Source organism: Mustelus asterias, chromosome 10 (genome assembly GCF_964213995.1).
Source record: "Mustelus asterias chromosome 10, sMusAst1.hap1.1, whole genome shotgun sequence".
Taxonomy (NCBI): Eukaryota; Metazoa; Chordata; class Chondrichthyes; order Carcharhiniformes; family Triakidae; genus Mustelus; species Mustelus asterias.
Genome location: NC_135810.1, coordinates 89,500,886 through 89,523,388, shown reverse-complemented (window position 1 = coordinate 89,523,388; position 22,503 = coordinate 89,500,886). Strand labels below are relative to the sequence as shown.

At 42.5% G+C, this 22,503-nt stretch overlaps 1 protein-coding gene across 1 annotated transcript in view; it reads left to right on the top strand.

The window, feature by feature from the left end:
* atp8a2 (ATPase phospholipid transporting 8A2) overlaps positions 1-22,503 on the top strand; it is a 329,927-nt gene that overhangs the window by 190,834 nt on the left and 116,590 nt on the right. The window contains exons 20-21 of the mRNA XM_078221449.1: positions 19,422-19,605; positions 21,685-21,795. Of these exons, the coding sequence (XP_078077575.1) occupies positions 19,422-19,605; positions 21,685-21,795 (295 nt within the window). The remainder of the gene's footprint in view (positions 1-19,421; positions 19,606-21,684; positions 21,796-22,503) is intronic.

The following is a 22,503-nucleotide window of genomic DNA, read 5'->3' as shown; positions in this document are numbered from 1 at the left end:
GGCCCGCGAGATAATGGCGCCAGTGCCGGACGGCTTCCACGATGGCCTGGGCCTCCTTCTCGACCGAGGAGTGTCGAATCTCAGGGCCTTGTAAGGTCCGGGAAAAGAAGGCTACCGGACGGCCCCTCTGGTTAAGGGTGGCAGCGAGGGCAAAGTCAGACGCATCACTTTCCACTTGGAATGGGATGGATTCGTCCACAGCGTGCATCGCGGCCTTCGCGATGTCCGCTTTGATGTCATCGAAGGCCCGACAGGCCTCCTCCGCCAGGGGAAAAGAGGTCGATTTTAGGAGCGGACGGGCTTTATCTGCGTAACGGGGAACCCACTGGGCATAATAGGAGAAGAAGCCCAGGCATCTCCTCAGTGCTTTGAGGGTAGTAGGGAGGGGAAGCTGCATAAGGGGACGCATACGGGCTGGGTCGGGGCCAAGGACACCATTTTCTATCACGTACCCAAGGATGGCGAGGCGGCGTGTCCGGAAAACACACTTCGCCTCATTGTATGTGAGGTTCAGGAGAGTGGCCGTACGAAGGAATTTTTGTAGGTTGGCATCATGGTCCTGCAGGTCATGGCCGCAGATGGTGACGTTATCCAGATACGGGAAAGTGGCCCGTAGTCCGTGCTGGTCCACCATTTGATCCATGGCCCGTTGGAAGACTGAGACCCCATTGGTGACACCAAAGGGGACTCGGAGGAACTGGTAGAGGCGGCCATCCGCCTCAAAGGCAGTGTATGGGCGATCCTCCGAGCGGATAGGGAGCTGGTGGTAAGCCGATTTCAAATCGATCGTTGAGAAAACCCTATAGTGCGCGATGTGGTTGACTATGTCCGCGATACGGGGAAGAGGATATGCATCTAGTTGGGTATACCTGTTTATGGTCTGGCTGTAGTCAATCACCATGCGGTGTTTCTCCCCCGATTTAACTACGACCACTTGCGCCCTCCAGGGGCTGGTGCTGGCCTGGATAATCCCTTCCTGGAGCAAACGTTGTACCTCGGACCGAATGAAGGCCCGGTCATCCGCACTATAGCGCCTACTCTTGGTGGCTATAGGCCTACAATCCGGGGTGAGGTTATCAAATAACGGGGGGGGGGTGATCTTGAGGGTCGAGAGACTGCAGGTGGTGCGCGAGGGGCGCTGCCGTGACAGCGCCTTGCAGACGGAGAGCGGGGGATAAGGGCCATCGTACTGCAGGATGACGCTTCTATGATGGCTGAGGAAATCTAACCCCAGCAGTACAGCTGCGCAGAGTCGCGGCAGCACGAGGAGCCGAAAACGCTCGTAGACTGTGCCCTGTACTGTCAGCGTCACCAAGCAGCACCCGAGGACCTCCACTGAGTGAGAATTCGAGGCCATGGAGATGGTCTGGCTCCAGGGTCGCACGGGAAGGGCATATTGACGCACTGTGCGAGGGTGTATAAAACTTTCCGTGCTCCCACAGTCAAACAGGCAGTTTTCTGCATAACCATTTACCTTGATCTCCATTATGGACTTGGAGAGTTGATGTGGCTGCGACTGGTCCAGGCAAATCGATGCCACTGTTGAATTAAAGAAGAATCCATCTTCGTCGCCGTCTGATGACGTCACGGTTGAAGCTTCCTGCTCAGCTTGCCTTGATGCCAGTCTCAAAGATGGCGACTCCCGCACTTCCGGTGACCGCATCAAAGATGGCGATTCCCGCACTTCCGGTGACCGCATCCAAGATGGCGATTCGCGCGCAGCCGCCGCCTGCATCAAAGATGGCCGCGCCCTCGGAGCACACATGGCTCCACGAGTCTTCAGAAGCGGCTTTGCTCTGCAGACTTTAACAAAGTGGCCTAGCTTACCGCATCCGGAGCAAATCGCGTCCTTTGCCGGGCAGTGACGCCGAGGGTGCTTAGGGAGGCCACAAAAGTAACATTTGGGCCCTGCTGGAGCAGCCGTCGCAGTGGAGCCGTCGGTGGAACGGGATCCAAGGTAAGACCCGAGATTATGGGAGGCTGCTTCTAACGTTTCAGCCATCGTGGCCGTTTTCCGGAGGTCTAGGTCATCTTGTTCCAGCAGACGCTGCTGGATGTATGTAGACTCAATGCCCGCAACGTAGGCGTCGCGGATCAGATCCTCCGTGTTCTGAGCTGCTGAAACAGCCTTACAGTCGCATGCTCGGGCGAGGACTCGCAGGGCACGCAGAAATTGGGCGCACGATTCTCCTGGCTGCTGTTTGCGGGTAGTTAGGAGGTGTCTGGCGTAAACCACGTTAGGGCTCTTTCGGAACTGCCCTTTTAGGAGTTCGATAGCGTCCGCGTAAGTAGCAGCGTCCCGGAAGATTCCATAGACAGTTTCGCTTACCCGGGCGCGGAGCACGTGGAGTTTAGCAGCGTCGGTGTCGATGGCCGTAGCGGTGTCGACGAATGCTTCGAAGCAGTCCAACCAATGATCAAATTTATCAGAGGCTCCAACCTCTTGAGGGTCTAATGCTAACTTGTCGGGTTTTAGAAACTGCTCCATACTAGTAACTGTTGTGAATAAAATTGATGCGCTATCAATAAGGCGAAAGACTACCGATATGCCAATATAAGTGTAGGCTTTTATTCACAACAGAATCAGGAGCAGATCCCAACAATTAACAGACCTGGACTGAACAAGGGGGAGGAGACAGCCACCTTTATACTAGGTGCTGAGGGGAGGAACCAAACTGGAAGGGGATGTGTCCAGGTATGACAAACACACACAACGGTGGTCCATATAGGACAAAGGCACAACTGAGGTCCACCACACCTTGCCCCCTCACCTTGAACCCGCGACCTCTTGTGTTTGTCACCTCCGACCTGGGAAAAAGCTTCCCACTGTTCACCCTATCTATGCCCTTCATAATTTTATACACCTCTATTAGGTCGCCCCTCATCCTCCGTCTTTCCAGGGAGAACAACCCCAGTTTACCCAATCTCTCCTCATAGCTAAGACCCTCCATACCAGGCAACATCCTGGTAAACCCTTTCTGTACTCTCTCCAAAGCCTCCACGTCCTTCTGGTAGTGTGGTGACCAAAACTGGACGCAGTATTCCAAATGTGGCTTAACCATCGTTCTATACAGCTGCAACACCATATGCCAACTTTTATATTCTATGCCCCGTCCAATAAAGGCAAGCATGCCATATGCCTTCTTCACCACCCTCTCCACCTGTGCTGCCACCTTTAAGCATCTGTGGACTTGTACACCCAGGTCCCTCTGTGTGTCTATACTCCTGATGGTTCTGCCATTTATTGTATAGCTCCCCCTTACATTAGATCTACCGAAATGCATCACTTCGGAGGGAAGTTTGATATTATATCCTGTAGCAAGCAGATTACTGCCACCAACATTTTAGTTTGTCAGATCTACTTATTAGTTAAATGTAATTTCTAATGGATTGTCCATGATTATACCATAATGCAAACATAAAACTTTTGGATTGGGGTGTTAAATGAATAATAATTTGGCAAAATACACACCTGATAGCACAGTGATTTCTTTGTCCTGAAGTAACATATTTTGCATTGTCACAAAGTCACCTGAAGGCCATAATCATTATTATAACATTGACAATATAATAATATAATTAAATGTGACACAGAGGATGAAATGAAATAAATTGCAACTTGATCATTAATCTCTAAATTGATTTTGCTTTAACTAGATTTGATTATCTCGTCATTGTGTTACTTGTTTTCAAAAGTGGAGTTTCAAGCAAGAACTATTCTCAAGCTATATTCGCACAAGATGTATTGAATACTTAAATAGAATGATGATCAATATCTTCACCATTTCTTAACTAGTTCAGCTTGGGTTGACAGCATAGCAGACATAAAATGAGTTGCATAGTCATCTGTGGTATAACCCCAGGCTCCATCACAGGCCCCTTTCTTCTCCACTGATTTCCCTTGGTATGGAGTCAGTTTTAAGATGGAAACTGCTGACAGTCTACTGTACCTCTCCACTTCCTTTATCAATCCCAGAATTGTCACCAAGATATCTAACCACCTCTCCAATTTTGAGTCGTGGATGAGCCTTTTCTTAACCCTCCTTTTTCCTTTGTGCTCTGTGTTTCTTGATTGTCCATTACATGACGAAGCATTCCAGGACATGTCATCAGGAATCTTGTAGTCAGAGGAGGATTTACAGTTCATGAGGACCTATGCTCACCTTCACTTCTGGGTGCTCCCCTCTGTCCCCCAAAACACCAAGGCGGAAACCATAATAACAAATCTATTGATCACTGCTTCCTCACTTATAAAAACATGCCTGTATGAATAATTGTTTTGCTGAAATCCAAGCTTGTATGAAACTATGATTCTGATAATGGATGTCCTACAACACTTGCTCTCGCTCTGGCCATATCCCTCGCCCATCCCCACCTAGCTCCGTCACATGCTCCCACTCTCACTTTGCTCGCATCTGGAGTGCTCCGTCTGCTCCACTGCCTCACCTGGAGTCAGCTGTCCCTCAGCTCCCTCTCCACTTGGGTCCACCATTTGGTTTGCTGCTCGCCTCTGTCCACTGCCTCATCTGGGGCCTTGTCTGCTGCGGGTCTGGGGTCTACAGCTTCACCCCCACCTTGGGGCGGCACGGTAGCACAGTGGTTAGCACTGCTGCTTCACAGCTCCAGGGTCCTGGGTTCGATTCCCAGCTCGGGTCATTGTCTGTGTGGAGTTTGCACATTCTCCTCGTGTCTGCGTGGGTTTCCTCCGGGTGCTCCGGTTTCCTCCCACAGTCCAAAGATGTGCGGTTAGGTTGATTGGCCAGGTTAAAAATTGCCCCTTAGAGTCCTGGGATGCGTAGGTTAGAGGGATTAGCGGGTACATATGTGGGGGTAGGGCCTGGGTGGGATTGTGGTCGGTGCAGACTCGATGGGCCGAATGGCCTCCTTCTGCACTGTAGGGTTCCTATGATTCTATGGTGCTTGCCACAGCCGCCTCTCTTTCAGCTCGATGCTTCCCCCCCCCGCTGAGCTGCTCATGTCCAACTCTTCTTAGTACCTTCCCTCCCATTCTTTGCTTCTCATCCAATCACAGTATGATTTCACTCTGCATTTCCCCCTCCCCCAGGGGTTAGTAATGTCAATTGTCGAGTCTTTATGCAGCCTTTATTGCAACAAAGTGGAAAAAGAGATTATTTTGTGTGAAAACGCAGTGCTGCTTTCTGTCACTTCCCCTGATGTATTATTCGGCAGACTTAAGAGGTCTGGCCCTGAAATTCCATAAAGATCTACATCTCCAGCCCTGCCTTTGGAAAGAAGTTACCAATGACCTTCCTTCCATCATAAGACCAGAAGTGGAAATGTTCGCTGTTGATTACAGTGTTCAGTACCATTCACAACACCCAAATACTGAAGCAGACTCTGCTGATATGCAACAACACCTGGACTACATTCAGGTTTTGGCTGATAGTGGCAAGTAGCATTCACTTGCAGCCAATGGCCATCTCCAATAATGGAGATTAATACATTTCCTTGATGTTCAATGGCATTACAGTCACTGAATTCCCACACCATCAAAATCCTGAGAATGACCAGGAACTTTACTGGACAAGCCATATAAATGCTGTGGCTCGAAGAGTAGCTCTGGGAATTCTGACTCTTCAAAGCCTATCCATCATCTCCTCGGCACAAGTCAGGAGTCTGAAGGAATAGTCTCCACTTGCCAGCTCCAATAATACTCAAGTTGCTTGACACCATCCAGGAACAAAATAGTCCGCTTGATCTGCACCCCTTCCACTGCCTTAAACATTCGCTCCCTCCAACATCAGTGCACACAGGCAGTAGTGTGTACCATTTATAACAAGGCTCCTTCAACAGCACCTTCCCAACCAACCGCCTCCATCCTCGAGAAGAAAAAGGGCAGCACCATGGATATACCTGCACCACGTGGACTGCAGCAATTCAAGAAAGCAGTTTGCAACCACCTTCTCGTGGGGAATTAAAGATTGGCAATAAATGCTGACCTTGCATAGCACTCACAACCACAAGCTAATAACAATAAAAACAGTGGAACCCTAAAAATGATGGAAATGGCTGGAACCATTAATTTTAGGGACACCATCTCTTGCTAGTTCAAAGTATTGCAGGCCAGTGGATTTGATGAAGATTCATGCTGGAGTCCATCTACAACATTGAAGAAATATTGATAATCCGGAGTTCGCTAAAGATGATGCCCAAAAGAACACACAGAAAGTTGCTATTTCTGAAGCAAGAAGGCCATGTTTACATGATGGACCCAAGAACTTGCTGCAGGACAAAATGGGAGAAGGACAGCTCAAAATCAGAACATATCACATATAAATTAGATCCTTCCCTGATGTACTAATGTTGCAGGGACTGAGAGTAATTGCAAACATTTAAATAAAAATGTAAATAAAGTAATTGAGGATGTAGTTAGAGGCAAGAAATATAACTATTAAAGAAATGCATTCTGGCAAAGCATTTGAAATATTAGCTGGCACAGTGGTGGAAGTGAACAATTAGTGATGTAAATGCAAATTGTTCAAAGTTTGAATGGGATCCCTTATCATGATGGGACATGTACAGTTCAGCATTTTCATAAATCTTTTACTAGGCGATGTAGCTGATTGCTTCTTGAGTGTAGCAGTTGGGAAGAAAATAGCAGGCATAAATAGTTCAGTGGAAGATGCGTCAGGCTATGGGACACTAGACTGCTTGGGGATATGAATTAACAATTGGCAAATTTAATTTAATGTAGAAAAATGTAAATCCAGAAAGCTTAAAGGATAATGTGAAATATGGCTTAAAATAGGAGTGGAAAGTGGGATAAAAACAAGGTGCCAGACAAATGCGGCATATTTGGCAGCATCTGTGGCAAGAGAAACAGAGTTAACATTTTGAGTCGAATATGGCTCTTCTGAAGATAAACTGTGTGCATTTGGAATAAACAAAGAGCTTATGGCCCACTACTCTGTCCTTAATGAAAGAGGTAATGCAGCTACTTTACCCACCATAAAACTATGTAAAATTTTCTGCTATGAAGAAAATGTGCAGTTGTTTTAGATTTTGGATTCCAATGTTAAGAATTCTTTCTGTGTGCTTGCAATCAGCATTTTCTGCTGTTCAGATAGCATTTTTAATGCAATAATTTATTAATAGAGGCTTATATTATGACCATAAGGTACAACAAATTATGGCGCAGTTGGTGTATAACTAGATTTTTCTGGTTTTGTTTTGACAGAGCACAAAAAGTAGATTTAGCGCTATCTCTGCTCCCAGTGCTGCTAGCCCTGCGGGTCTATGGTATAAATCTGAAACTTCAGCCTGTGTTAGTCACTGACCCTTCAGCTAATTATATCCACATACAATATTCTAAACTGCTGAGGAATTGGGATAAAGGTGCTCTCTTTCCAGCATTAATATGAATACACTACATGTTCGAAGATTTTGTGCTAAGAACTATTTCTGCTATTTGTATTGATTATAGTTGCAAGATAAAGTGTACTTTGGTGCTTAAAGATGCAATCTGTTATATTGGCAATATTAAACACACATTGCAAATGGATATCCGTATAAAATAGCTAACTTACAGAATATCATTGCAACTGCTTTGTTATTAGGAACAGATAATTATGCAATATTTATCTTCCTTGTCTCTCCACATGGTTATGAGTAATAATTGTAGATATAAGTCAACATCTTAAGCAATTACTGGTGCCCTTGGCATAGAGCTTTTTAAAAGTTAAAGTTGGCTATTGTCCTCCGTGTGAAAGATTATGCACTTGCCATTTTCCAGAGAAGTGAGTGGGCAATGGTTTTTGTGAAAAATGATTTGCAAATTATGTGATTCAATGCAATTTATCAAATCCTTTTTCATAAAGACATAGCGGCTTCAAGCATAATTTTAGCAAATAGAATATCAGGGTCAGGGATAATGTCCCTGTGACACCACTACATTAGCACTTGTATCTAAAGGTAGCTGTGGCAAGGTGTCATATTCTGGGGGTTACATGTCCCAAAGAAAGAAAGATTTGTATTTATAAAGCACCCTTCAGGATATCAGAGCATCCCAAAGTGTTTTACTTTTTAAAGTGTGGTCACTTTTACAATGTAGACAACTTAGTCACCAATTTGCATACAACAAGCTGCCACAAACAATAATGTGATGATGACTGGATAACCTATTATAATGTGGAGATGCCGGCGTTGGACTGGGGTAAACACAGTAAGACGTTTAACAACACCAGGTTAAAGTCCAACAGGTTTATTTGGTAGCAAAAGCCACACAAGCTTTCGGAGCTCCAAGCCCCTTCTTCAGGTGAGTGGGAATTCACCTATTATAATGCAGTTGGTGGAAGAATGAATGTCGGACAGGGCACTGGTGATAACTTGCCAGTTATGGATTGTTCTTTGTCCTGTTCCATAGTCAGCCTAAACCTTATGATACAATGATGACTAGCACAGTATTGCACAGTAGTGGACTCGCCAACATTGAGGGCATTTAAATGGTCATTGGATAAACATATGGATGATATTGGAATAGTATAGGTTAGATGGACTTTAGATTGGTTTCACTGGTCAGCGCAACATCGAGGGCCGAAGGGCCTGTACTGCGCTGTAATGTTCTATGTTCTATGACTGCTCCCCTAAATGGTCTTCTACTAACACTTTTTTAAAATCCAATTCAATCCAATCAAGTCCAATTCAGAGTCTCAACAAGTGAGACATTCCCGATCCAAGCTGACAAGACAGGGCTCTCACCTCCTGTCTTGGGCTCGATCTACATGATCCAAGCTGATTGGAGTAGGCATTGCACCTCCTCCAAGGCTTGATCTTATTTGCACCTTAGCCAAAAGGCCAAGATGCCGCTTTTAAAAATTGCTTCAAATGAAGCTAAAATGTAACCTAATGACTTCAATCAAGTACAGCATGTCGATACTACACTTGATCTTAGCCAAAAGGCGGTCTTCTACTAACACTTGATCAAAGAGATTATGTTGAACTTGTATGAGACTCTAGTTCAGCCTTAGCTGGAGTATTATGTCCAGTTCTGGATGCTGCACTTTAAGAGGGATATTAAAGCTTTGGAGAAAGTGCAGAAGAGATTCACAAGGATAGTTCCAGTGATGAGGAACTTCAGTTATGAAGATAGACTGGAGAAATTAGATCTCTTGCTTAGAGAAAAGAAGTCTGAGAGGAGATTTGATAGAGGTATTCAAAACCATGAGGGGACTGAACAGAGTAGATAGAGTGAAATGTTCCCACACGTGAAAGGATCGAGAATAAGAGGATACATTTCATGTAATTGATAAAAGAAGCAAAAGCGACATGAGGAAAAGCTTTTTCATGCAGTGAGAGGTTAATGTCTGGAATGTACTGCATACAAGTGTTTGTGGAGGCAGGTTCAATCCAAATATTCAAAAGGCAATTCGACTTCTATCTGTTAAGAAAGAATGTGCAGGGTTATGGGGAGAAAGCTGAAGAATGTCACTAACTAAATTGCTCATTTCGAGAGCCGGTGCAGATACGATGGACTGAATGGCTGCCTCGTGCATCTTGTGATTCTAAGTATACCCTATTGGTGTAAACCAGTACAAAAGCTTGTTTCTCGAGTTGTGTTCTTTCAGGCCTCAATTATTTTTGAGTTCCCTATTTCACATGGATCTTGCAGAAAACAACAATATTTCTTTTGTAAGAGTGACCATAATTACAAGATTTTTAGTTGACTGAAAGCTTGAGAAAAATTCAGGACATGGGAAGAGTTGCATAATAAAGTACTGAGAATAAAATGAGGCCAGCAGCTTTGGGCCATCGCACCCTGAAATCCGCAAGTCAAGACTGACTTAAATCCACAATACATTTAAGTGTTCATTTTTACAGTATTGATAGGTTCATGGAGCTGCTGAATAATGTGTAATTTTGGAATCCAGAAGTACATAAATCAGTTAGACTGATGGTATTTTGTAATGTGCCATAGAACGTTGACTGAATATTCAAACAGATTTGTTAAATTCTGTTTGTAGGTATTTATTTACTGAGTATATTCTGAGACATTTGTGGAATATAAAAGTTAAGGAAAAGTGTTGGAAGAAAATTGTCCACTGAAATTATGTGAAGTGTTTGTACTGAACCATGCAATAGAATGACTTGATGGTGTGTAACTGAGTCACTAAGTCCTGGCTTCAATTTCCCACTTGTGCTGATATCAATTGGAAAGACAGAATTGATAATGCAGATAACAGCTGTTTGAAATATTTCATCCAAAAACCTAATGTCATGTTATAAGAATGAAGCCACAAAGATGGAAATCAATTTTCATGGTTTTGAAATTATCCATAAGACATAAGGAGCCCAAAGTAGTTTCATGATTGTAATGATAGTGCACCCTAACACAGTGCTATCAGTTGGCTTGTTAATTAACTATTTTCATCCACTCTTCAGCATTGTGCTAGGTTACCTGCAGTTCCCTTACTGAGCTCAATTGCAACAACCTCTCATTCTACACTTAGTGAAATTATAGCTTTTCACCTTCCCCGCGCCAGACAAGACCTCTTGCAAAACTAATTGTTGAAATGGATTGTGCTTCTCCATCTTAACTGAACAAATTTTAGTCCAGCCCACCCAGTCTCCCCACTCATCTCCCTTCCATTGAGACATATTTTCAATTTTGCTACTTTGGACACATTCCAAGTTCGCAAATGCACAAGTTTGCGATGGTCCTGATAGTTGCCCCATTTCACATTTATATATTGATTGGATTTGCTTTTAACATATCACAGTCATGAGTCAGAGTTCTTCAACAACTGCGTAATGAAAATTGGGACTCTCCCTTTTCTGTCTCAAAGCTATATATCAGATTCGGTCATATGGTCAGTATTTGCAAAATGTTCTATTTCCATTGCATAATTGTATTTTGTTACTCATCATTAAATAGAGCATGTTTGTTGGTTTTAAAACACTGTTCTAGAAAAATATCCCAAACAAATTCTACAAGTTTTACTACTGAAGCTGTTCTGCTCCTTTCAGCATATCTGAAAATTTCAACGTCCCATTATTATTACATTGTTTTTGCTACATGTTTCCCTAATCTTGTATTTATACACTCCCTGCTGAACACATCACTACTGTTAGGAACTCTGAAGATAACTTCAAGAGTCTTGCGTTCTTTGCTTTCCTTCAGTTCTACCCACAGTGTTTCCACTGCCTGATCTTCCTGACTGAAATCCCTTCTTTTTACTGCTGTAATTGTCCCTTTTCATCAAACTGCTACTTGTACTTTCCCAATTATCCTGTCCTTTCTGTTGCTTGGTAGATTTATCTCTTGATCATGCCTGGACTGTAGCCAAATCTCTCTGTAAGGACTACTGCATCATATCCTTTGTGCTGAATTTCGGTTTCTAACTCAGTTATTTTGTTCCTTATGCTACATTCATTCATGTACAAAACTCTTTCTGGATAATTGTTTCCACCCTTTCTTTATACCCTGCTGACCTTTTATGCACTTTTTAATCTACTGTGTGGATTTTCCCCATCTACCCTCCTGACTAGTTTAAATCTTTCTCCTCGGCACTCTGTACTCTTTCCACACACATGTGAGTGCCTGCCTGACTAGATGAAAAGCAACTTGTCTATACGTCTTTCCCTGACTCCAAAAGTGGTCCTGGTGCTCCAGGAATCTGAAACTATCCCTGCCACACCTTACCAGCCAAGCATTTGACATTTCTATTTTATCTCTCCTTAAATGGTGCAGTGTAATCCAGAGGTTATTATCCTGGAAATTGTGCTCCAAAATATATTTCCTTGATTGTTCACCAACCTTTATCTTTTATAATTACTGATTTCCTGAACCCTGGCACCTGGCAAAAACCATTCTGAAATCTGGATCACAGCTACAAAGTAACTACTCCCGACACCAGAATTTCCAACAATTGCCACTTACCTATTCTTACAACCATATTGTTTTCCCAATGATAGCCACTTGCCTTGTACTCACTTATGCTTACCCTTCTCTGGAGCACTTTTTTGTCCACGTTACTGGTTCCAAAATAAGTAGATAAAATCATATCCATAGATTGATCCTATTGTAACCTGATCTGTTGTTTCCTGCCCTGTTGTCAGGTGGTCTCCAAATCTCCCTCTTCACAACCTGCGACATTACCATCTTCTTTGACATTTGCTCCAGAAAACTTTCTCCTTCCTGAATGTTGCACAGTGTGTCTGGCTGATTTTCAAGCTGTGCAGCTTTCTGCTCAAAGAGTGCAATCATTGTAAACTTCACGCATATATATATTGGCCATGCATGATATCCAAGTCTGGGCAGGTCAACATTATCATGCATGATGCACACATCGCTCCCAACTCTGATCTTGCCAGATCTGTTTATACGTTTAATCTAATTAAATTTCTTTTGAAGTTATGGTTTATAGAATTATTTCTATTTGTTCACTCCAATTTATTATTTGTATTTGAATCCTGCTCTTTATCCTACTCTCTAAAGCTATCCTGTAGTTAATTATTTACATTTTTAACTTCTGGCCATCAGTATTCCTCGCTTGTAGGCTATTGGGGTTTTTTGATTTGGTGAGGTGAATTGTTGGGATCTTTGCTGTGAGATAAAAGAAAGTCAATTTAACTGCTAACATTTTCAAGTGTTGATCACTGTATTAAAATTCCTGGTCTGTAAATCGCACTGTTTCCTAATTAGCAAATCTAGAGTTTTATAAAAAAATGCCAATTGTGTACAATTTTGGTCTCCTTATTTAAGGAAGGAGTTTTTTCTTCTATTCATTCGTGGGATGTGGATGTCGCTGATTCTTGTACGTCTTTAATTTGCCCTTGAACTGAGAGGCTTGCTAGGGCTAGGCTATGTCAGAGGTCATTTGCTGTGGATCTAGTCACACAGGCCAGACAAGATAACAATGGCATATTTCCTTCCCTAAAGGTTATTAGTGAACCACATGGGTTTCTATAACAGTTGACAATGGTTTCATGGTCTTCGACTTTTAATTGCAGATTTTTATTGAATTCAAATTTCACTATTTGCCCTAGTTAGATTCAAACCCAGGCACCTGGAGCAGTACCCTGGGTCTCTGGATTACGATCCAATAACAGAGTACAATAGAAGTTCACCAGACTAATTCCTGAGATGGCAAAATTGTCTTATGAGGGGAAATTGGGCCAGTATTCTCTAATGTTTCGAAGAATGAGAGATGATCTTATTGAAACTTATTCCGCGCTTACCAATCATGACTGGATTGATGTGGATAGGATGTTTCCCATGGCTGGTGAGTCTGAAAGCAGGGGACAGAGTCTCTGAATGAGGGGCAGGCCATTTAAGACTGTGAGGAAGAATTTCTTCACTCGGGTGAATCTTTGGAATGCTGTACCCCAGAAGGCTGCAGAAGCTCAATCATTTGATTATGTTCAGGACAGAAGTCAATAAAATTTCTGGATACTAATGACATCAAGGGACATGGAGATATTGTAGGCCAGACCCAGAAACGGGAAAATGGCAAAAGAGGTTGATGATCAGCCATGATCTGTTTGAATGGTGGAGCAGGCTCGATGGGTCGAATGACCTACTCCTGCTCCAATTTCCTATGTTCCTATCCATATGTTTAGACGTATGTCTATAACTTCAAGACCAAATCAGGAGATAATGCTTGGTGAGTCTTTTGTTGGGGAGATAAATGGTTAGCAGAGCGATGGTTGAGGAGAGCATTCCTGAGTATAGAACTATACCAGATGAACAGGTCACTTAAAAAAAAAATGAAGTGGCAGGGGCAGTGTAGAAATGACCAAGTACCAGTAAAGAATGCACAGGAAACTAGTACCCATATCTTCTATTATTGGGCTCAGTTGTGTATGATATCAGAACAAAGCATCTTCTGAATTCTAGGACATGTTGCTAAACCGTTGAACCATAGACCTTGCAGTCAGCCCAATGGAATACACACAACTTTGAAGAGAAACTAATTCATTCTGCAGCAACTGTTCATCTTCCAAAGATAGAGGTTGAAAAAAATTTATGAAATATTGGGGCGAATTTTCCCGTTCCGCCCGCCATGGGAATCTTAGCGGGCAAGGGGTGGACAATGGAAAGGTCCATTGACCTCAGGTGGAATTTTTCGGTTTCAGGGTGAGTGCAGCTGGAAAATCCCGCTGATAATCTCTAGATGTCATATAATTAGTAACAATGAGTCATTTCTTCATCTAAACATGTTTTGATGTACAGGATAAATTTGCTAGAGGTTATTATACTATTCAGAGGCTTTTCAACCTTTGTTTTTAGGTGAAAACAGCTGATATAGAATGGATTTACATAGAACTTGTATAATTGTTTTTTATCAGCCAGCATGAAGAATGTGCTATATCCCTTGACTAACCCAGAATAATTCATGATGGTTTTAAATTACTGTGATGAATTCCAACATAGAATAAAACTTTTTTGAAAAATATTTATTGAGACAATTTGATCCATTGCTAAATTTAGAAATTGATTATTTTCACTTTCTTCATTCTTTGCATTTTGAGGCATCAGCAGTTTACCCAAATGACCATTCTTTATCTCAGAGTGCTGGTTGACCCAGGCCTTCACAACTGAGGCCACTCCTGCCCTTAACTAATGTCTCAAGGGAAATCTGCCACTCTTACTGGGTCTGGCCTACACATGTCTTCTGATTCACCGCAATGTGGTTGACTCTGAAATGATCTAGAAAGCCTAGAAATTCAGTTGTATTAAATTGTTACAGAAAAGTTCAATAAGAATAAAACTGGACACAACATCTAGCATTGACCGAGGTACCGGAAACAACAAAGGCACCTTCTGCCAAGTCGACCCTGCAAAATCCTCACCAACATGTGGGGACTTGTGCCAACATAGGAAAGGGCTATCCTACAGAGTAGTCAAGCAACAGCCTGACAAAGTTATCTCCCTGCCTTACAGCTAATGCCCCAGATTCCTGCATCAATCCTGAATATGTCCTGTTCCACTGGCAGGACAGACTCACCAGTCAGAAGGGAGTGGCAGTTAGAATCCTCAGCATTGATTCTGATCCCCATAAAATCTCACGGGCATGGAAACCTCCTGCTAATTGTCACTGACTGCCCTCCCTCAGCTGATAAATCGGTACTCCTCCATGTTGAAAACCACTTGGAAGAAGCAATGAGGGTACATAGTCAAGGGCACAGAATGTACACTGGGTGGGGGACTTCAGCATCCATCACCATGAGTAGGTTGGTGGCATCACTACTTAGCAACCTGGTCAAGTCCTGAAGAATATGTCCTGAAGGGCGGCACGGTAGCACAGTGGTTAGCACTGCTGCTTCACAGCTCCAGGGACCTGGGTTCGATTCCCGGCTTGGGTCACTGTCTGTGTGGAGTTTGCACATTCTCCTCGTGTCTGCGTGGGTTTCCTCCGGGTGCTCCGGTTTCCTCCCACAGTCCAAAGATGTGTGGGTTAGGTTGATTGGCCATGTTAAAATTGCCCCTTCGTGTCCTGAGATGCGTAGATTAGAGGGATTAGTGGGTAAAATATGTAGGGATATGGGAGTAGGGTCTGGGTGGGATTGTGGTCGGTGCAGGCTCGATGGGCCGAATGGCCTCTTTCTGTACTGTAGGGTTTCTATGATTTCTATGATATGTCTATCAAACAGATGATAGGAGGAGGAAGTCTACTTGATCTTGTCTTCATCAACCTACCTGTTGCAGATACATCTGTTCATGACAGTACTGGCAGGAGTGACAGGTGAGGAGGCGAAAGTCAAGTGATAGCTTAAAAAAAGTCTGATTTTCAGACATCACAAGTTTTCAGATAGCCAAACTTGAGACCTTGGCCCTGATTTTACTGCGCGGCCGCTCCCAAATTGGGGCAGGCGAGGCTCACAGAACGGCATTCCCCGTGGGAGTGATCTTACAAGCCTTGGGTGGCCGTGCCAGTAAAATCAAGTCCATTGTACCTGTACAATGTCAGAATGAACCTCTGCTTCCCTACATTGGGAAATTCAGACATTGTTCTTTCATTACTTATCATTACCTTGATGGAAACATTGCAACATAAAACAAATTGTCAGGGTTAATGCTATTCTTATTAACAGTAAAATAAATTCAGTTGATTACAGAAATAAATACGAGATGTTAAGAAATTTAAGGCTGTTATTTGATCCTGAGCTTTGAACAGTTATACAATATTTGTTCTTGCAACCCAGACAGCTTGAATTTGATTTGATTACAGCCTTAGAATTAAACCACAGCCATACAGTATTGTAAATTCCTCATTGTGGAGTTTATTTCATTATTTAAGTGATAGTTTACTTGGGGGGGCTGCTCCGATGACAGGAAAGACCATTTTTGCATAGTCAAGTGTATACAATAATTAGAATTAGAACAATTTGAGCATGTTAGTGACCCACAATAAGATAGAAACTTAATCAAGCAATTTGTGCTAAATCCATTCCGATAACAGTGTGAAATATTTTTAGCAAAACCTGTAAAACTGACATTAACGGGAGTTGCTGCTTTGTGGATGTAATTTCTTTGATTTTTAGAGTTAAAAGGATGTAATGGAATGTTGCTATTTTCCAAGTTAATAGCAATAATAATTAAAATATTTGACAAACACGGTATGCAAGCTTCTATTAACATTATTGTCGTCTTCAGTATTATGAACTTGAAAAACTGGATCATATAATAAAGGCTTGCTTGTGTGTCAGATGATCTATTCCGAAGGATACGCAGAACAAAGCCTTAGACATGCAGCATTTGTCACTGATTGGACATGTGGCTTGTCCAGATTTCCACTTTGGGGATAGACTGATACCAGATACTTGGTGTCTGGTAGAGTCAAATGGCCTTTGAACATCCAAGCATTAGACACGTTTAAAAATTCCCATATAAATACACAGGCAGTAGACATGGTCTGTTATATAATTACACTGGGATTTAAACAGCAGTTCTTTCACACTGGCAGGCACAAGTGGGCCAGAGTGCGTTTTACCATGATTGAGAAGAGGACCGGAACTTGGCCTTGTTGGCGAGATGTTCTGGAAGAATGTCAAAACAGTCGTCAAATGAATTGTGAAACATATCTTGAAAGTGTTTACTGTCAATTCAATAATTAAACTGAGTAGTCAAAATGTAGTTTTATCTGGAAATTGTAGAGAAAACAGACTTGCATTTATATAGTGCTTTCATAACCATTGAACAGCTGTAAAGCACTTTGAGACGGTGAAGTACGTTTGAAGTTTGATTGTAATGTAGAAATGTGGCAGCCACGTTCAGCACAGCAGACTCCCACAAACAACAATGTGGTAATTTAATGAATGACCAGATAATCTTGATGTTGACGAGCGGTAAATATTAACTCCCCTGCTCTTCCTTGAAATAGTCTACCGAAGTATGCAGATGGGGTCTTAGTTTAACGTCTCATCTGTCACCTCTGATAGTGCAATACTCCCTCTGTACTGCTCTGGAGTGTCAGCAGGGACCTTTGTGCTCAAGCCTGAAGTGGGAATTCTACCTGAAACCTTGTTACTCAGACATGAGATTTCTGTCAACTGAGCCAGGCTGATATAGAGCCATCAAAAACTGTGAAGATGTGTACAATTGAGATAAGAATGCTCCTTGCGTGAATCATTTACACATAGTGTTTGATGTTTTCTTTGTATTGTCCTGCACTGTGTTTACAGGATCACGATTGGAGACCTGGTACTGAGGCCTTGGGAATGCAGTTCATGAAACTCTGGCATTTCCATAATCTTCAAAAGATATTATCAGTTACAAGGCCAAGGACTAACTGATGGGTGACATTTGGATTTCTCGCCAACATGGGCCATTTATGAGAACTGAGCTAGCTATTGTTTTAATTTCTAAGCATTCAGTACCACATCTGTTGGTTCATATTTTTTATTCACTCAGGCCAGGGGCATCACCTGGCAAGGCCAGTGTTTATTACCCATCCCTAATTGCCCTTGAGAAGATGGTAGTGCCAGCGTCTTGAACTGCTGCAGTCCGTGTAGCATAGGTATATCCACAGTGCAATTAGGGAGGGAGTTCCTGGATTATATTATGTTACATTGTCTGAAGAGTTACGAATAGGTCTGAACAGTGCGCATTCATCAGCGAACATCTCCACTTCTTGCCTGATTTTGGAGGGAAGGTCATTGATGAGGCAGCTAAGGATGGTTGGGCCAGGCATCACCCTGAGGAATTCCTGCAGTGATGTCCAGGAGCTGAGATGATTAGTCAACAGCAAGCACAGACATCTTCCTCTGGGCTAGATCTGACTCCAGACAATGGAGAGTTGTCCCTGATTCTCGTTGACTTCAATTTTGCCAGGGCTCCATGATGCCACACTTAATGAAATGCTGCCTTGATGCCAAGGGCAGTCAGTTTCACCCCATCTTCGGAGTTCACCTCTTTTGTCTGTATTTGGATTAAGGCCATAAAGATGTCCGGAGCCAAGTTGCCATGGCAGATTCCAAACTGCGCAATGGCGAGTAAATGCTCCTTGATAGAACTGTCAGCACCAGCTCCAATCACTTTGCTGATGATTGAGAGTAGACCAACATTAATTGCAGAATTGGATTTGTCCTGCTTTTTACGGACTGGACATACCTGGGCATTTTTCTACATTGTTACATAGATTACATTCTTGTAGCTGTACTGGAACAGCTTGGCTAGGGGCAAGGCTAATTCTGCAGCACATTTTCAGCACTACTGCCAAAGTGTTGTTGGGGCTCCATAGCCTTTGTTGTATCCTGTGTGTTCAAACGTCTTACAAAGAGTGAATCCAAATGGCTGAAGATTGGCATCTATGATACTGGGAAGCTCAGAAAGAAGCCAAGTTAAATTGTCCACTAGGCATTATTGGCTAAAGCAGTTTGGAAACTTTTGCTCTGGCGTGCTGGCTTCAGCCTTCATATCATTTTATGAATAACATTAATCATTGTTGTTTCAGGCTATATGGGTCAACTGTTCTCTTTAGTATCACTGTATTTCCTAGTTTTATAGCAGATCAGCTTTTAGTTTAAGGCTAAAAGTAAAGGAATCTTGATTTAATTTATATTTATGTTTCCACTGTTACCACCTCTTCTTTTCCTCCTCACTCTATCCTATCCCCGTTCCTGCACATATAAAGCGTCACATGAGTAGGCCTCTAACTTGCTTACCTCCAAAGCCAACCATGATGATATGTGCAAAGACATTGCAAATTGGAATTGTGTCAAAATTTGTTCTTTCCTCCCCTTTTGGGGTTGTGCCCTTTTGAACTGCAAAATACTTGATGCTCAATCTTTTATGAATATTACTAGTCACCTTAACCAGATTGGTTACCATATCATTGATCAGCTGATTAAAATGCTGCCGCATATTAGTATTTGTTACATGAAATGGGAGTCTTTTCCACATGCAGAAAAACTTGTGGATCTAAAGATGATATAGTGATTTACATATTATTTCATTTCAGAGTTTCTCCTCTCCAAAAATCAGAAATAGTAGACATGGTGAAAAACCATGTTAATGCTATCACCTTGGCCATCGGAGATGGAGCAAATGATGTGGGGATGATTCAGACTGCACATGTTGGTGTGGGGATTAGTGGCAATGAAGGCCTGCAAGCCACAAACTCCTCTGATTACTCCATAGCACAGGTTAGAGGCTTTAAATATTTTGTCTTTTTAACCATAATCAAAAATGTCCTTCATTTTTTGTAAAATGTGATCTCTTGCACAAATGCAGTCAGTGTTTTGCTGCTGTACTAAATTTGGTAAATTTCCTTCCCAATTTGTAAACTATGGAAGTTAACATGGTCACATAAGCAAATGGTTTATTTGAAGTTGTGGCTATTACAAGTTCTGCTGTCAAGGAGGAGAGAGGGCAGGGTGCAAAAGTGCTTGACTGACAGTATAAGCAAACCAAAATCAAAATAGTATTTTTATAAAACCTTTATTAGAATTGTTGGGACATCATTATTAAAGAGATTGTGATATATTGTGACATATTTTTGAGAGCTTTTCTTGTCATTCTTCACTGATAGTCCAGCCAGGACCACCCTACTTATAGGATAAACTCTTATCAATCTGACTTGTGGGCCTAGTAAACCTCAGCAACTTCCTGGAATCTTTGAATCATCCAGCAAACACCAAGTATCAGATTACAGACTTGGTGACGTGTTAACTCAGTGCCATCTCTGATAGCTAGAAATATCCTCACGGTGATGCCACTTAATTCTCCACTCCTTTTACCACCCTCTCACCTCTCCAAGAGTGTTACTCACCAATTTTTGTCAAGGTGGTTATTCATCACATGTTTTGTTCATGGAACATTCTAGATCATGCACCGTGCAGTGACACACTACAGAATCTACATAGTGTTTGTGGGTAGTTTTGAAATAAACAATGGGCATTTAATTACATGGTGAAGAAAATAAGAGTACCAATAATTTAGTACCAAGCTTTAAATAACTTTTTGCCTGATATATGGAAGCTGAGTTAATATTCCTTTCTGCTACTGAAGAGTAAGAATGAATGAGAGAGAACAATGCAGCTCAGTAAACATTTACCAGAGCTGGAAAGGTAGTGAATGGAGTCCCAATGGCAATAAGTCAGCCAAAAGCCACAGGTAAAAAGGAGGTGGGCTGAAAATATCATGTTATAGTCTAAATTCCACTATATCAGAATGATTTCAGGGGCTGAATTTTCCAAGGGGGATAATTGCTTCCCCTCCCCCACCCCCTGGAAGAAAAGTTGGTTACAAGTTGACCAACCTTTTAAAACTAAAACGTCACCCTGTGATGTGGGTGACAAAAACGAGTTGAAGGTAGAGCTTCCATCCTTCAGTGGAAGGAAGTCCTGCCCTTGAGAACTAGCGGCCAAACAGATTGGCAATCAGTTTTCCCATTCACAGCAGTGTCAAAAGAGAGTAGTGGGCCCTTTCTGAGACTACAAGGCGGTCCACCAAGAAATGTGTTGGACACCACATAGAGATAAGTGGGGCCTTTTTGGTGGTAGTGGGGGGGAGGGGGGGACTGAGGAGGAATAATTGAGCACCCAAGGGTGGGGGAAGGGGGGTTTGGAATCAGACGCCAATGGTGGGGGGTGCAGGTTCTAGGTGGCCATGGGGGAAAGGCACAAAGGGATGGAGTACAGTCTTGAGAGGATGCCCCTGATACACACAGGGCACACGCCCAATTCCTCCTGCCTTCTCAACGTCTTTGGTGAAAAAACTGCCTTCCCTCTCTGGCCTGCCTTTCACTGCCCAGCATGTTATGTTAGTGGAAGTGGATTTATGTCCTTAAGTGGACATTAATTGTCCACAAAGGCCTCGATAGGCCTTGGGGCAGACAGGCTAGTGAGTTCCTTACCCCCCACCTCATATTATGGAGATCAATCAGGGGTCAGCAGGAAAGCAACGGCCTACCCACACATCATAATTTGTGTGCAACCCCTGCTGAAAATACGCCTAGCTGGCTGGGTTGTGGGGAGGTGGGTGACATAAATTCCAGCCCCAGTTTGTTGATGTAGAACAATTCCAGGTTTACAACGCTGAGGAAATATATTAATTGTGATATGTTGATCTTTGATATTGTAAACGTGATTTTCATTGAGCATTACAATATTTTTAATATCTGAGCAATTTTAGGTGAATTAATCACCCTGTGCATTATTTGCTCTTTAGTGTGGTTTAAAAAATTCTTTGTGGTATTGATAAAGGCTTTTTTCTTCTTTGAGTTTTCATATTTAGAAAAGCTTTTATTAGTCCACGGAGCCTGGAGTTATATCCGAGTGACAAAGTGCATCCTTTACTGCTTTTACAAAAATGTGGTGCTGTACATAATCGAGGTAAGAAGTCATATCTGTGTCTCAGTGGTAATTTTGTTTGAGATGGAATACAGAATACCTTGATGACTTGCACTATGGTTCAGGAATAGCAGCTATTCCCTATCCACACATCATACTTATCCAACCTCATACTTAAGAATTTTTTCTTTATGAATATATTTGTAAGATATTTTGAGCTGAATTTTAATTCCAAAAAATGAATAGGTTGGGATTGAGTAAGTGGTTAAAGTGGAAAAATGTGGAACAGGAATTAAATCCAATTCAAGTCTGCCTACTTCCAATTCCAGTGTTGATGAAGCCCTGCATTTAAATTCTTAGGACATTCGGGAACCATTTTTTTCAGGTTTACTGGCCTTACAACAGTCTCCATCCCTCCTCCAATGCATCCTCCACCACAATGTGCCCCGTGTACTCTTTTTTAACCTTGTGTATCCCCGCCTCAACTTTTAATTTTCTCCTTTTTTTTCAAAAACGCGCATTTTTATAGCACCTTTAACAAAATAAATCATCACAAGACATTTTGAAGTGTTATCAAGCAATATTTGACACTGAGTCACATAAGGAAATATTAGGCCAGGTGACCAAAAACTTGGTCAAAGAGCCATATTCATAACAGCTTCTCAAAGAAGAAAGAGAGGTAAAGGGGCAGGCAGATTTATTTTATTAGTCACAAGTAAGGCTTATGCTAACACTGCAATGAAATTCCCT